General features: G+C 42.7%; 1 protein-coding gene across 5 annotated transcripts in view; it reads left to right on the top strand.

Moving 5' to 3' along the window:
- Positions 1–13262, top strand: part of LOC118311152 (ephrin type-B receptor 1-B) — a 157971-nt gene that overhangs the window by 140243 nt on the left and 4466 nt on the right. For all 5 annotated transcript variants that reach the window (XM_035634732.2, XM_035634731.2, XM_035634726.2 and 2 more), the window contains 3 exons: positions 7850–7999; positions 11545–11738; positions 12769–12924. In XM_035634732.2, the coding sequence (XP_035490625.1) occupies positions 7850–7999; positions 11545–11738; positions 12769–12924 (500 nt within the window). The remainder of the gene's footprint in view (positions 1–7849; positions 8000–11544; positions 11739–12768; positions 12925–13262) is intronic.

The raw sequence follows: 13262 nt of genomic DNA, 5'->3' as shown, positions 1-13262 counted from the left end.
TATTTAATTTCCAATTGAATGTGCTGAAGCTCAGAGCCTGAGGAGCAAAAAACAAAAACAAAAAGTGTGATCAGCCTTGAATGTACTAATGAGCACAGTTCATAAAGATTTCGCTGATTTACCAATCTTTCATGTCACTTGTCCTCCTGATCCCCCATCCCTTGAGTTTTTAGGAACAAGCAAACAAGTGTGAAGGTGTGTTGAGGTCCACAGGTCCTGCACAGGATCCCACACTGTAATTAAGGTGTGCTTGGTGCCCTTAACTCCATGACCTCCTCTGCTATGTCACTAACCAATCAGCGAGCAAGGCTGTGATGGCAGACAAGGCCGAGGGAATCAGGGAAATTAAATTGCGCTGACGTGCAGTGATTTACATCGCCATCGACCTCCTCCTCAAGCAAATTAATCACCTCTTTCCCTCCACAGCTTTTCTAATTTTTCCCTGCAATTCTAGGCACAGCAATTACTGTGCCTGCGGTGTGATGCTGGATGTATGGTTGTGGGGACATGCTGGTAATTGTGTTCACCCTGGATGTGGGTTCATTCTGAAGGAGTGTTGTGGAGGTTTCAGACAGAAGGAGGCTGTCCACCCTCTCCGTTGGCTGCTCACCAAAGTCGAGATTAATTAGGCTCACAGGACAATGCGTTGGACTGCACTGGTCTTCCAAGGTGATGTGCGCTAATTAATTGAAAGACTTTGAGGACTGCGTGTTTCGATGTAGCCCCGGCTTTCTTGTATTTGTATTTGCATTGCTGCCTCATTACATATACATAGTTATATGTCAAGAAATACCCCAAAGACACATCACAAGGCTGGGCAAGATTAGAACAATCCTAATAACCTGACAAAAGAGAAGATTGATATTTGAACACCCATCCAAGCATCCATTCATTCGTCCTGGTGCATCGCAAACGCGCACTGGAACAGCATACTCACCGTTGATGTGACGGAAGATGGGTCAAATTGTTTTGCGGGCACGTTGGGTCAGATGTTTTACTTTGTGCTTTGTGTTAATAGGTGAGTGAAAGCCCGAGATCCGGGAATGGTCACAGTGGGTTTAATGCACAATTTTGAGCCAAAATAAGAGAGCAAGTGGCCAATAGGGACGTTTTGTATTAGAGTGTGTGTGTGTGTGTGTGTGTGTGTGTGTGTGTGTGTGTGTGTGTGTGTGTGTGTGTGTGTGTGTGTGTGTGTGTGTGTGTGTGTGTGTGTGTGTGTGTGTGTGTGTGTGTGTGTGTGTGTGTGTGTGTGTGTGTGTGTGTGTGTGTTACCGAAGTCATGGTGTGCTAGTGCAGTGTGTCAAGTCTATAACAGCTTTCCATCATGCCCACGGGGCCATCGAGGGGAGGGCAGGTATGGGTCAAGAATTTCTGCTTGTGCCTCATCTGACGATGTGGAAAAACTGTCTTTGCCTTGCATGTCACACAGTTATACTGTACTGTATGCCGTGACTGAGCGGGCTTATATATATGTTAGAAGTGTGTGTGTGTGTTTGTGCGTGCTTCTGGGTATACTGTACACACACACACACACGTCCCCTTGGTGTTTTAACCTGTGTGTGTTTGTGTGTGTGTGTGTGTGTTCGTTGGTTTGTGTCATTGAGGCTGGGAGGGGTTGAAAGGCGAGGTCACGCCGAGCCAGTAACAAAGCTCATCCGTCAAATCCCTGTGACCCGAGTGACATTCTCTCAGCTCCGCTCCAGCGCTCACACTGCGTGGAATGCGCTGTTGTTTCTGTCATTTGTCTATTTTCTATTTGCATCCCCCCCCCCCCCCCCCCCCCCCCTCTCTCTGGCTTTAGGCCCCTGCACTTTTTTGGGCTCGTCTATTCAACTTGTAGTGAAATATTTATGCACTGCACTAGGAGTTAAGGGGACATAGTCTCTGCGTAAACAAGAATTGAAATGGGAACGCGTCCATATGGACCAGGCCAAAAGCAAACAAAGGGGCTTTCTTTCAGATTTTTCCCCCCCCTGATACTTAACATTTATTTGCAAGCATAAAATACATTAAACATGCAATATTATATAAACCAGGAATTTTCCCCTGGCACTTACACTATTGTCCATTCATCACACCACACAGCATGACTCATATTTCCATTATCACAGCTAATTTACACAAAGATTAAAAAAAAAATTGTACAAAAAAGCATATCAAAAAGGCAAAAGTTGATAAAAGAGCTTGCGTTTTAAAAAGTGCAACTGCAAATACAGATCTCACATATCCTTTCAAGTTGACAGTACACCACATGGCAATGTTACACTAAAGTATCATCAATAATAGGCATGTGCTTTCATCTGTGTCCAATTTTAGGATTAAGAGGATTCCCCCTTTATTTCCTGGTAAAGGTAAAGCAAAGATACGAGCCTCTCTTCTTTTTTTTTAATGCTGCTTTTTCTGATGTTCAAAAACAAACTTATCGCTGAGGTTCCAAAATAAATGTCTGTTTTTGTGTTTTATAGTTAAAACAACACAAAATGAGATTCATGTTTTCTCTGATATCTCCAAAAATTGACAGCGGGATCCGGATCGCATCATGTCACTCACTGATGACGTACGGTAGAAATAACCTGATGTTTCCAACTCCCTCTTTTAGTTTGGTTCAGTTTCACCTGGAGAAGTTCACACTCTCCTACACAGTGAATAACGTCCCTTGCCCCAAATTAAAAGTGTGAGTCACGGTTGCAGTGACCAAGCACAGTTCCCGTTTTGCTTTCCATTTGAGTGTCCTGCCAAACTGGACGTTGTGCAGCTGGGAATTGAACCGTGTTTCATGCTTAAAATCCTAATTGCAGCGAAATCCTTAACATCCCACTTTACTCCACTGTTTTTGTTTTTTTTTAATCCCATGGTCTTGTAATTGAAACCAATTAAGATCTCTCCAGGCTAATTTTATTCATATGGTAAGAGTTTAATTTGCTCTGTCTTGAGATAAATGCAGCAGCAGAAACTAACCAGGAATGGAAATGACTACGGGGAAGGCGTAGGTTCTGGAAATGAGTAACAAAATAAATTATCCATACCTGTTCTCTGCATCAAAGAGAAAGCAACCAACCTTGATTTATACCTCCTGTCATGTTTGCTAGAGGCAGTATAAGGTGGCCATTGATTAGCCATCTGTGGCTGTTGGACTGCATTTGCATGGAAGCAGGATTCCACAAGGAATGTTTGTGTACAATTTCATCAGTGAAAATGGATTCCTTCTCTGTTGGTGAGCCTGCGTCTCTAAAAACCCAAACACATAACTTCCGAGCAAGAAGTATATACTAATATGATAATTGCTTTCTTCATATTGTTCTCATCATAGGAACCTTCAACTCCCTTCCCATTTCATTAAACACCACGAACAACAAAATTTGCCTCAGCATTAAAGGACAATTCAGGGCCTATTCAGATTGTTCCAGTTTGCTAAGACTACCTGCCTGTGGATGTAATTGGTTATTTTCTACATGTGAAAAAATCTTAAGAAATATATATATATATATATATATATATATATATATATATATATATATATATATATATATATATATATATATATATATATATATATATATATATATATATTTATTTATTTTTTTTTTTTTTTTAATATAAGCATGGAATAGTACAAGTAATATGTGATACTTGATAAGCTCAATTTGTTACCAGCAAATACCAGAGACATTGAGGTTGGAGCAGTTTCCTTAAAGTGATTGACCCAACACTGTCAGAGGCTAATGATGTTGAGGAAAGGGGATAGTTGATTGGCTATAAATAAAAAAGGAATACACAATGATAAATTCTATGGGAAGCATTGTGATGCTATAGGAAAACATTTTTATGAAAAGCATTACTAAATGACAAGTTTCTCAGAGGTCAAATATGTTGCCAAACTCTCAGTTAAAATTAAGTAACCACCCAACCCGGCCGCATGGTTTCCTGCCCCATGCTTTATCATAGAATATTAAAAGACTGGGATGCAGTTGTTGTTGCGCACTTGGAACAAGAAAGGAATAAATGAATCATATCACTAGAATAGTAAAAATAATATGTCTTTCTTGCAAAATTGTTCTATCATATATACCTTAACCTGGGTCTCACTGCCAACTGCAGCCCAAATTATTTTTGAAATGGGATCATAATGTTACAGACAGAAGAGTCAGGACAGTAGTGAGCGCGTGTATTTAATTTGATTTGATTATCTAGAAGCAGAGCAATTATGCGAGACTATTCTCGGTGTTTTGTTCCCCTCTGTTATCTTCCCATCCAGAGAATATTTTAGACTCTTCATGGGAAGATACATTTTGGATAGATTTTTGGAATTCCTGTGTTAATGAAGTATAAAAACATAAAGCCTATATCTCATGCTCACTACCTTTAGAACACAGGACAAAAGTCTTCCTTCAAGTTTGGCATTACTTCATTGACTATATTGTGAAAGACTTCTTTTTCTCCACCAGACATTCCCATGGGTGTCTGCGCAACCAATGTCTCTTTCACCAGTCACCTTTCTTTCTCCCCACCTGCTTGTATTTTTTTCTCATCGCTCTGTGTCTCTCTTTCTGTCTCGACCTCTCTCTCCATCCCCTTCACTCTTGTTCTCATTCTGTTTGGGCAGACATCCAGAGCAGATCGTTGCTCTCAGGATTTCATTAAAAGGATGTTGATGGAGCACTCTCCCCATCCTAAGTAAATGTGCTTTAGTCCATTTGAGTGTGCATTGTTTGGAAATGGATTACTGAAGTTGGAGGAGTAAAGGGAAGGAGAAGAGGGGAGGGGGTGCAGGGGGGAGGTTACATATTTGACTTCTAGATGAAGGAGAAAGTTGATTTGGAATCTCTAAATATCTTCTGTGTAGTGAAAAGGCTGAATAAAAACATGACCAAACACTTGGCTGGACCAGGTTTATCTGGGGCGTAGCTGCACGTTGGTGAATGACTGAAATTGTACTCGAAAGGCATATTTGCTCCAGATTTCACTGGCAGCAGCATGTCGGTGACAGTCCACATGAAGGTATGTGAAAGCTCAAGTCGTGGGAGGAAAAGACATGACAGGTGTTTCATATCCTTGCTTCGTATATCATTGTCTTCACACAAGGCGTAACCCTGCCAAGGGACCACAACAGACACCGCTAAGTACACGCCAGGCCACCACATGTTTATCCTCAATCTTTCAGACCTGGCTGTCACAGGAGCACCCTCGTCTCACCGCGCTCCCTCTTAACCTGACAGACCCAGCACATCAGCGTCGCGGTGGCACTCCAGACGTACAGCTGGCTGTCAAAACTGGTCACAACTCGTCGCAGACAGGTGGAACCAGTCACAAAGTGTAGTCTCATTCTGGTGGCATACAGTAAAGGCGACACCACACACCTGTGTCTGAATTTTTTGTCACTTCATAATCACACATGATGTGGGAAATTACACGTACTCAATTAATGTTAATTCATTTTACAGGTTTACAAAGGCTGATTTAAAAACTACAGGCTTTTTCTGATTTTATTTTTTTAACGCTACATAGAACGGAGGTGTTGTGGCACTTTTATGTCAAGTTTTCACACTATCATGAGCGCTCGTCTTTTATTCATTCTGACAACATTTTTCAACCAGAAAATAGAACCTTCCAGTATCTCTGGAAAATAGGGCACCGTCACCCACTTTATTTATTATCAAGAGGCTTTTGTGAAGTATCACTCGGTATCATTAATGATTTCTCCACTCAATCCCCTCGAGGTTCCGCTGCTGCTGTTCCTCTACACAAATTCTGTGTTAACTGTCTGAGAATATGGACGTGTGTGAATTCTGTTTTGGTGGGACTTATTTCACTTCAAGGCAAACGGGGGGTGGGAAAACCCCAGCTTGTTCCTTCTTCAGTAGCCAGCAATATAACTCTATAATATATCTAAAGAGCTCTCCCCATGCTCCGAGGCTTCACAAAGCACTTGCGCCTTTGTGTTGACATTAGGTCTGTTTTAATTCCCATCACCGCTTCCCCTACCCCCAACTCATTCCTTGTGGTATTAACGCTCTTTTTACTGAAGAAAAAAAAGCGCAGCCAATGCTTTTTATTATGTTTTTGCCTCCTTGCCTTTATGCATGAGCTGTTCAGCACTTCATGTTATTAAAGCAGGATTTTGGCAGAGCTATCACTGGCCCACAGGAGTAATTACTAAAGGTTTACATAGCTGCCTCCGACACACCCGCCTTGGAAATGTACTACTAAAGTCCGTCTCAGGCACACAGGGAGCTACTTGTGAAGCCTGTTTCTTTGCTCAGGCCATTTCAGCGACGCTCGGTTCATATCCCAACAGGGTCCCGGGGCGTGAGACCAGATGTACAGAGCAAAGAAGGGAGTAAGCAAGAAATGATAGAAACGCTGTAACAGCGTTTTGCCCGGAGCAGCTCTTTTTTTTTCCGACAATGTTCTGAATTTATTCCCTCATTTTTCATGTTATGTTTGTTCATCCAAACGAAATAATTAACTTGAAGCGTTGCCCCTGACAGAGTGACAGATGAAGAAGGGGATTGGCCGTTTTATATTTTTGTAGAGAAGACAGTTGGCTTGTGTCTGTGTTGCTCCCAGACAAAAAAGAAAGGGCGAGAGAAAGTGTCCTGGGGTCTCGGTATAGATGATCCAGATATGAACTAGTCTGGAATATGAGAAAAGCATTATAGTCGCTGGGGCGTAGATAGCATTTATTCGACTATTGATCTCTTCCTCTCCATATTTCTTTGTCTCTTGTTTTCTGCTTCTTCCACCTCTGCGTAATTCCTTCAGTGCTTCCTGTCTTTCTCTCCACTGGCTGATGTGCTCAGTGGGAGAGGAGCGTTGCCTCTGCGTCTCTGAGTGTCCTGACAGCAGTCTCCATCCAGGATCATTGTAGAGTCCACAGCCTCACAGAGGTCAAACCCTGAAGGGGTGCTCATTAATGAGCTCAGCCTCTCCACCTCTGCACTGCCACGCAGCACTGACCTCTGGCACCTACATACTGCACCCACATACAGGAAAGCACACTAGTAAAGCTGTTTATGATTACTTTTGTCCAGCATTTCAAACATCAGCCTGCAGGATGGAAACAACCATTTTCTGTATCTCATTCTCCCCACTTATCGCTCTTTGTTTCCTCCCCCTCGCTTACTCTACTCTCTCCCTTTCTCACGCTCAGGACGGGAGCGGGGAACAGGGTGGTCTGTTGTAGGTTGCTCTCAGGGTTTGGGGATTGTTTCCAACAGCAGCTTATCTGCAAATGCTCAGGCTCGGCTAATTGGCGTTATTAAAATGGTGGCGAGCTCAACTCTCTATGAGGGATGTGGGGGGGGCACAAACATGGATTTATGTCTGTGTCTGTTTGTGTGCATGAACGTGCACGTATAATCATCTGCTTTATGTCGGTGCCTGTGCACATGTTCACAAGTGTGTCTGTAAACGTGCGCAGGTAGAATTTTAAACAAGCAGCTGTCAATTTCAATCAGCAGGGCGCGTGGCATGCCTGAGGCCCAGGTAGCCCAATTACAGGCAGACACGCTCAAGTACTAGCAGAAGCACCGGACTATCTTCCTTTATTCAAACAGGGCTCTGGGAGAGGAGAAACTAAATGTAATATTGGTCGACGTGTGAAGGGCGAACACTGTTGGGAGATGCTGCTGAGGCAGAATCTTGAGTATGTTTCGGCTGCTGGAAGATTGAAACACTGGGCGAATGAGGCGCTAAATAGTGAGATGAGTGGAGGGAAACGACCAAGGCAAGCGTGGTAGCCCACTTTAATGTGGTGCCTCTGAAAAGAAATTTGGCAATGAACAGTTTTATATCTCAGGATTTTTTTCTCCCTGCCTATTTAACCTCTGCCCCTCTTTTCTCTCTTCAGGGCGGGAAGATCCCAGTGAGGTGGACGGCGCCAGAGGCCATCGCTTACAGAAAGTTTACCTCGGCCAGTGATGTGTGGAGCTACGGCATCGTCATGTGGGAAGTGATGTCATTTGGAGAGAGGCCTTACTGGGACATGTCCAACCAAGATGTAAGTGTTTGTCTAAAAACACAAAAACAATTCAATTAAATCAATATTTTCTAAATGTGATTTATTTCCTGTTGAATAGCATGTTGGGGGAGAACTCCACTTTTCTCATCCGATTCTGCCTGATTAATAGAACAACAATTTCTATTCAAATGTGGTTGTACTGCCTTTTTACCCCATTGATACACAAGACGGTTCGTAAGTATCTGTTTTGTACCTGAATGGAAATTTGTTTGCAGCCAGGATATTTAAAAAAATGCTAATTATGAAACAAAAAATACCAAAACACTTTTGGACATCAACAACATAACAGGATGGTCAGAGTGATATGTCAGACTTCGGTTTAACGCCGTGGTCCAAGTACAGAGGTCAAGTAAGCACTCAACAGTAAATTGTGCCATTTAATAATTGAATAGTAGTCGTGACAAAGGAAGTCGAGGGTAACTTCTCAAAACTGTCCAAAGAGGCTTATCTTGGCTCTATTAAGGAGAAATATCTTTTCAGAACGCCAGTCAAATAAGGATTCCCAGCAACAATGAAGAACATCACATCTGACTCAATAAAATCTAAGAGCAGATATTTTTAAAAAATCCCCACCAGCTCAATATCAGTACATTTGATACTAGTTGATTCAGGACTAGGATTCTTTCTAAATCTCATTTTCATATATTTCATTTTAGACACATTTGATTAAAGACAGTACTCATCACACTGAGAAACAACTAAATCAACCACATGCCAATGACGTTGCTCCTCCCTTTCAAGGAGACATAAAATCTGCAAATTTGATAACGTCATAAATGGATAATAGAGTGGTTTCCACGACAATCATTACAAGATGTAGAGCAGGAGCCACAAAGCAATTTGTGTCAAAGGTGGTGTCAGAGTTTGTATCAGTGAGCCATGCTTCTGTGAGAGACGAGCATCGCTGCGTTCACGTCGACGACTGATTCCCATATAATTCATCCATTTTATTGCTCACGATTAGAAGGTGGCCAGGATCACGGGAGGCAGGGGGATGCAACTGTTTTGCAGTTGTTTCTGTAAATGCTGACGCATGCCCACTTTATACCTCTTTTCCTGACATTGGCCACTTTGTTGAAGACATTTTATTGTTATCACAAGCTCATTAAATATCTCCTGATTTATGTTAGAGATCCTTGAGCAAAATGTTGGATCCACGGCCTGGCAATTTGATCATAGATTCAAGAGAAGCTGCATTTACTGGAATTAAAAAAATAATAATAATTATCTGAGGGTGTCTACATGTAGAGTTGGTGAATATTATCAAAATCTCTAAAAAACATGCAGAAAATGCTCGGATTCTGTCTGACTTAGGACGATGTAAAAACAACAGTGAGCTGTGACTCCGGGAACCTTCTGCCAGTCGCCACACGAGCAGTGTGCCCCTTTATGGATAACTCATAAGAGCGGAAGCTGTAATAAATCACACATTGTTTATCAGTCCCCATCTCATAGCATCATCACTGGAGATGTCCTTGACTCTGACTTTGAAAGCAGTCTCACACTAGCCCCTTTCCTTCCTGGCCGGCTTTTGAGAGCAATGAATGATTGCTGAGAGCTCTGCTTTGTTCCCCATGTCCGTTTGGACAAGGTCCACGCGCACACGCACACACACACACACACAAACACACACACAACCATTGGATGTAATCCCATAGTACGAGGTCTCTCCCTAAGCTCTCCTAGTGAGACAACTAGCCAGCCATCAGGCCTCTATGGACCCTACTCCACAAGGAGCGTCCAACCCAGCAGATGTTGCCTCAGTGGGCCAGCAGCACACACTGCCTGTTGGGCCTAATGCAGAGAAGAGGACTGGCACCACTCAGCATGTCCGGCTGCTCAGTCCATGCACACATCCACAATTCAAAACACACACACACGCGCACACTTCTCCATATGCACCATTTTACAGGATTCTGCTGAGTTGCACTCGAGTCTGGAGTGGAGTTGCCAACCTACAGAGCAGGCTCTAATTTTTAATGATGGTATCTTTTACACTTGAATTCATACCTCGACCTCAACTCGCAACTAAGCATTTTTAAGAAAAAGCTACTGACAGTGTGAATATATAGAATTTGGGTGCGAGCTGGGTTAATGCAGCAATCATCAGGCTGTGAATGACAGCTGCAAAATTACAATGTTTTACCTTGACACAATATATTTATTTTTATTAGTAGAAATTTCCGTAGCCATTTTTGGATTTAGTTGCAGTCCTGAGATTAAAATTGTTTGAATGGAATGAGCAGTTCAATGCAACATCAGCAAACGGATTTCAAATTCCATCCAACTAATTGTACCTTTTCATGAAGTCTGGAAAGGTACAGAATCATTTGTGAATCTGATACAAACTATCTCTTGCAATTTGAATCAATCAAAAAGTAACCAGAAGAAAGAAAACCCTCCACAATCAAAAAATAGCCCTGTACAACGGCCCTGCAGTAATACATAACGTATCAATGTTAAAGTTCTGTCAGAACTGTGGAAGAGAGGTGTGGATTTTATCATGTGCACTGAATGATATGCATTTCTGCGTAAGGCTCCAAATCTGCCTCAACTCTTGGACAACACAAAACTCTGACTACCCTGAAAGTTTCAAACTCCTTTCACACTGGACAGAAAAGCCACTAACACTCAGTAACATCTGGCTTTTATCTTCAGCCTGAAAGGGACGAATCTGTATTCACTTCCAGTTCAACCTTCAAGGGCATTTAGTGGCTCCAGCTTTGATCGGCAGTGATGTAAACATGACACCCAGGCGATGATATTCCGCGCGTCATGGAAACAATGCAGCGCGTTGCCTCCATCAGGAACGTCTGCATCCCTTTTACTGTCTCAGCCACGGATACAGTAACACCCATCTCCGTTCAAGCAGAGCTCAAACATTGTGCAGTCAGCGTTAAATTTGAAGAGAACAAAGTCAAATATATCAAAACAAACCTGCCATAACACAGTCACTGGCCTCCATGCTGCTTTCTGCTCTTCACTAACCCTTTTTTTCTGGCACATTTCAAATGTCAAATGGGAGACACTAGAAGAAAACTAAACCCTTTTCTGCTGGCGATGAGAAAAGCAGGTTTACCCTCATTTAAAAACCCTGCACATATGCATTCATTATCTTCTCTCTAACAAGGCCACACAGCCTGTGCAGACTTTAAGAGGTGCGTCAGGAAGCTATATTTCACAGTGCTAATGTAGTTGTATGCAATCTGACGTTGCCAGTGACACTCTGGCCCCCCACCTCCTTCTCGCCCCTTGCTCTGTCCTCTAAGACTTGTCATTGACTAGAGTCAAGAGGAAGGGCACATCACTCAGAATGCTAACTCTCGGTTGAGAGAATGTGTTTGTATGGGGTGTGGAGTGTGTCAGGATTACAAAGTGCTTTATATCATCAGTAAAAAAAAAACGACAGTTAAATTATTGTTTTGTTTTTAATGAAGCATTTTATTGACAAGCAGCATTGCTGTTAGAAAGATGCTGTTAGTGACAGTAATTAAATGTAATCGCTGTACGACTTTCTCCCTTAGGTGATTAATGCCATCGAGCAGGACTACCGCCTGCCGCCGCCCATGGACTGCCCCAGCGCCCTGCACCAGCTGATGCTGGACTGTTGGCAGAAAGACCGCAATGTGCGACCCCGCTTCGCCGACATCGTCAGCACTCTGGACAAGATGATCCGTAACCCCACCAGCCTCAAAGCTGTAGCCAACATCCCCGCAGTGTGAGTAGAAACACTCTGAAGTGGACATGAAGCACACACAGGAATCATTTTCATCAGAGTGTGTGTGTGTGTGTGTGTGTGTGTGTGTGTGTGTGTGTGTGTGTGTGTGTGTGTGTGTGTGTGTATATTTATATATAGAGTACTTTTTCATCCTCTCATTAAATAAACATGAATATATTTCTGTTGATTGCATAAAACCTGAAATTCTCATCCTGAGGATTATTTCCTTCTGCTTACCAGCCCCCCCCCCCCCCCCCCCCCCCCCCTCACCACTCCAATATATAATATATGCAATAAGAGAAAAAGTGTTTTTTAGAGAAATTAAAACAGAAACATCCGATTTACATATGTATTCAGTACAGTGTTTATTCCTTATTTTGTAGAGGCAACATTGGTCTTGATTTGTTTTGAATCTCAGTGAGCACGATTACACCAGCTTTTCACACCTCGTTTTGGACAATTCCTTTACTCTGTTCAAAGATTCTCTCAGGCTTGGCCAGATTGGACGTGAACTGCAAGCTTCAGGTTTCTCCACACATTTTCCAATCCAATTTCCAGGCTTTGGCCGGCCCACTGAGGGTCATTCACAGAGTTGTCCTGCAGCCACTTTGTTCTGGCTCTGTTTCTTTGAGTTGCTGCCATGCTGTATGGTCAACTTTTGGACCCATGTTAGTTGGAGCCTTTTCTCCCTAGTTACCAGTTACGTAGCAAGAACTGAGAAGTACCATCACCAGGACATGTCTCGTTGAAAGGATAAGATTGGCCAGGTAATGAGTGGTATCGTTGTTTTTGCCAGTTACAGCACTTGGCATTCATCCGAACAATGGATCGGGTCAGGATACTTTCTGACCCAAGTACACACACACACAAACACTCTCTCCTTTTCCATCGAGCATTCTCTCACACAAACATCCATGAAAGCACCATAACCAGAGTTACTCTGCTCCTCTTTAAATCCCCCTTGCTTAATATTGCATCAAAGCGCTGCACTGTATCTCCTCTTACCCCCCTCCTCTCCCTCCCCCCTCAGGCCTTCTCAGCCACTGTTGGACAGATCCATACCTGACTTCAACACCTTCAGCTCAGTTGAGGACTGGCTCACTGCCATAAAGATGAGCCAGTACAGAGACAACTTCCTCAACTCAGGCTTTACCTCCCTGCAGCTGGTGGCTCAAATGACCTCCGAGTGAGTTCACCTGGCCGTGTGCAGATGCAGATTTTTCCGAACCCATATGGCACTTGATGGGCACAATTATATAAATTGATTCAAAGTGAAGTGCATGTATTTTTAGCATGAAGCCGCCCAGTGACTTGAGTCTTTGAATGATTGCATCAAAGCAAAGCCTGTATGGCTAATGCACTAAAATGTGACTCATTATGACAGAAAAATACCTCCCCATGTCGGTGCCAATATTTCCAACTGTGTCATTTGATATTTTACTATGTAGTATAATTATAAAAAAATCAAGCATTTTCTATGAACAGTTTTCAAAAAAAAATATGGCTCTGGATGTGAAGCCTTTA

Source organism: Scophthalmus maximus, chromosome 5, assembly GCF_022379125.1.
Source record: "Scophthalmus maximus strain ysfricsl-2021 chromosome 5, ASM2237912v1, whole genome shotgun sequence".
In the NCBI taxonomy this organism is placed as follows: Eukaryota; Metazoa; Chordata; class Actinopteri; order Pleuronectiformes; family Scophthalmidae; genus Scophthalmus; species Scophthalmus maximus.
This window is presented reverse-complemented; position numbering and strand designations above follow the sequence as displayed.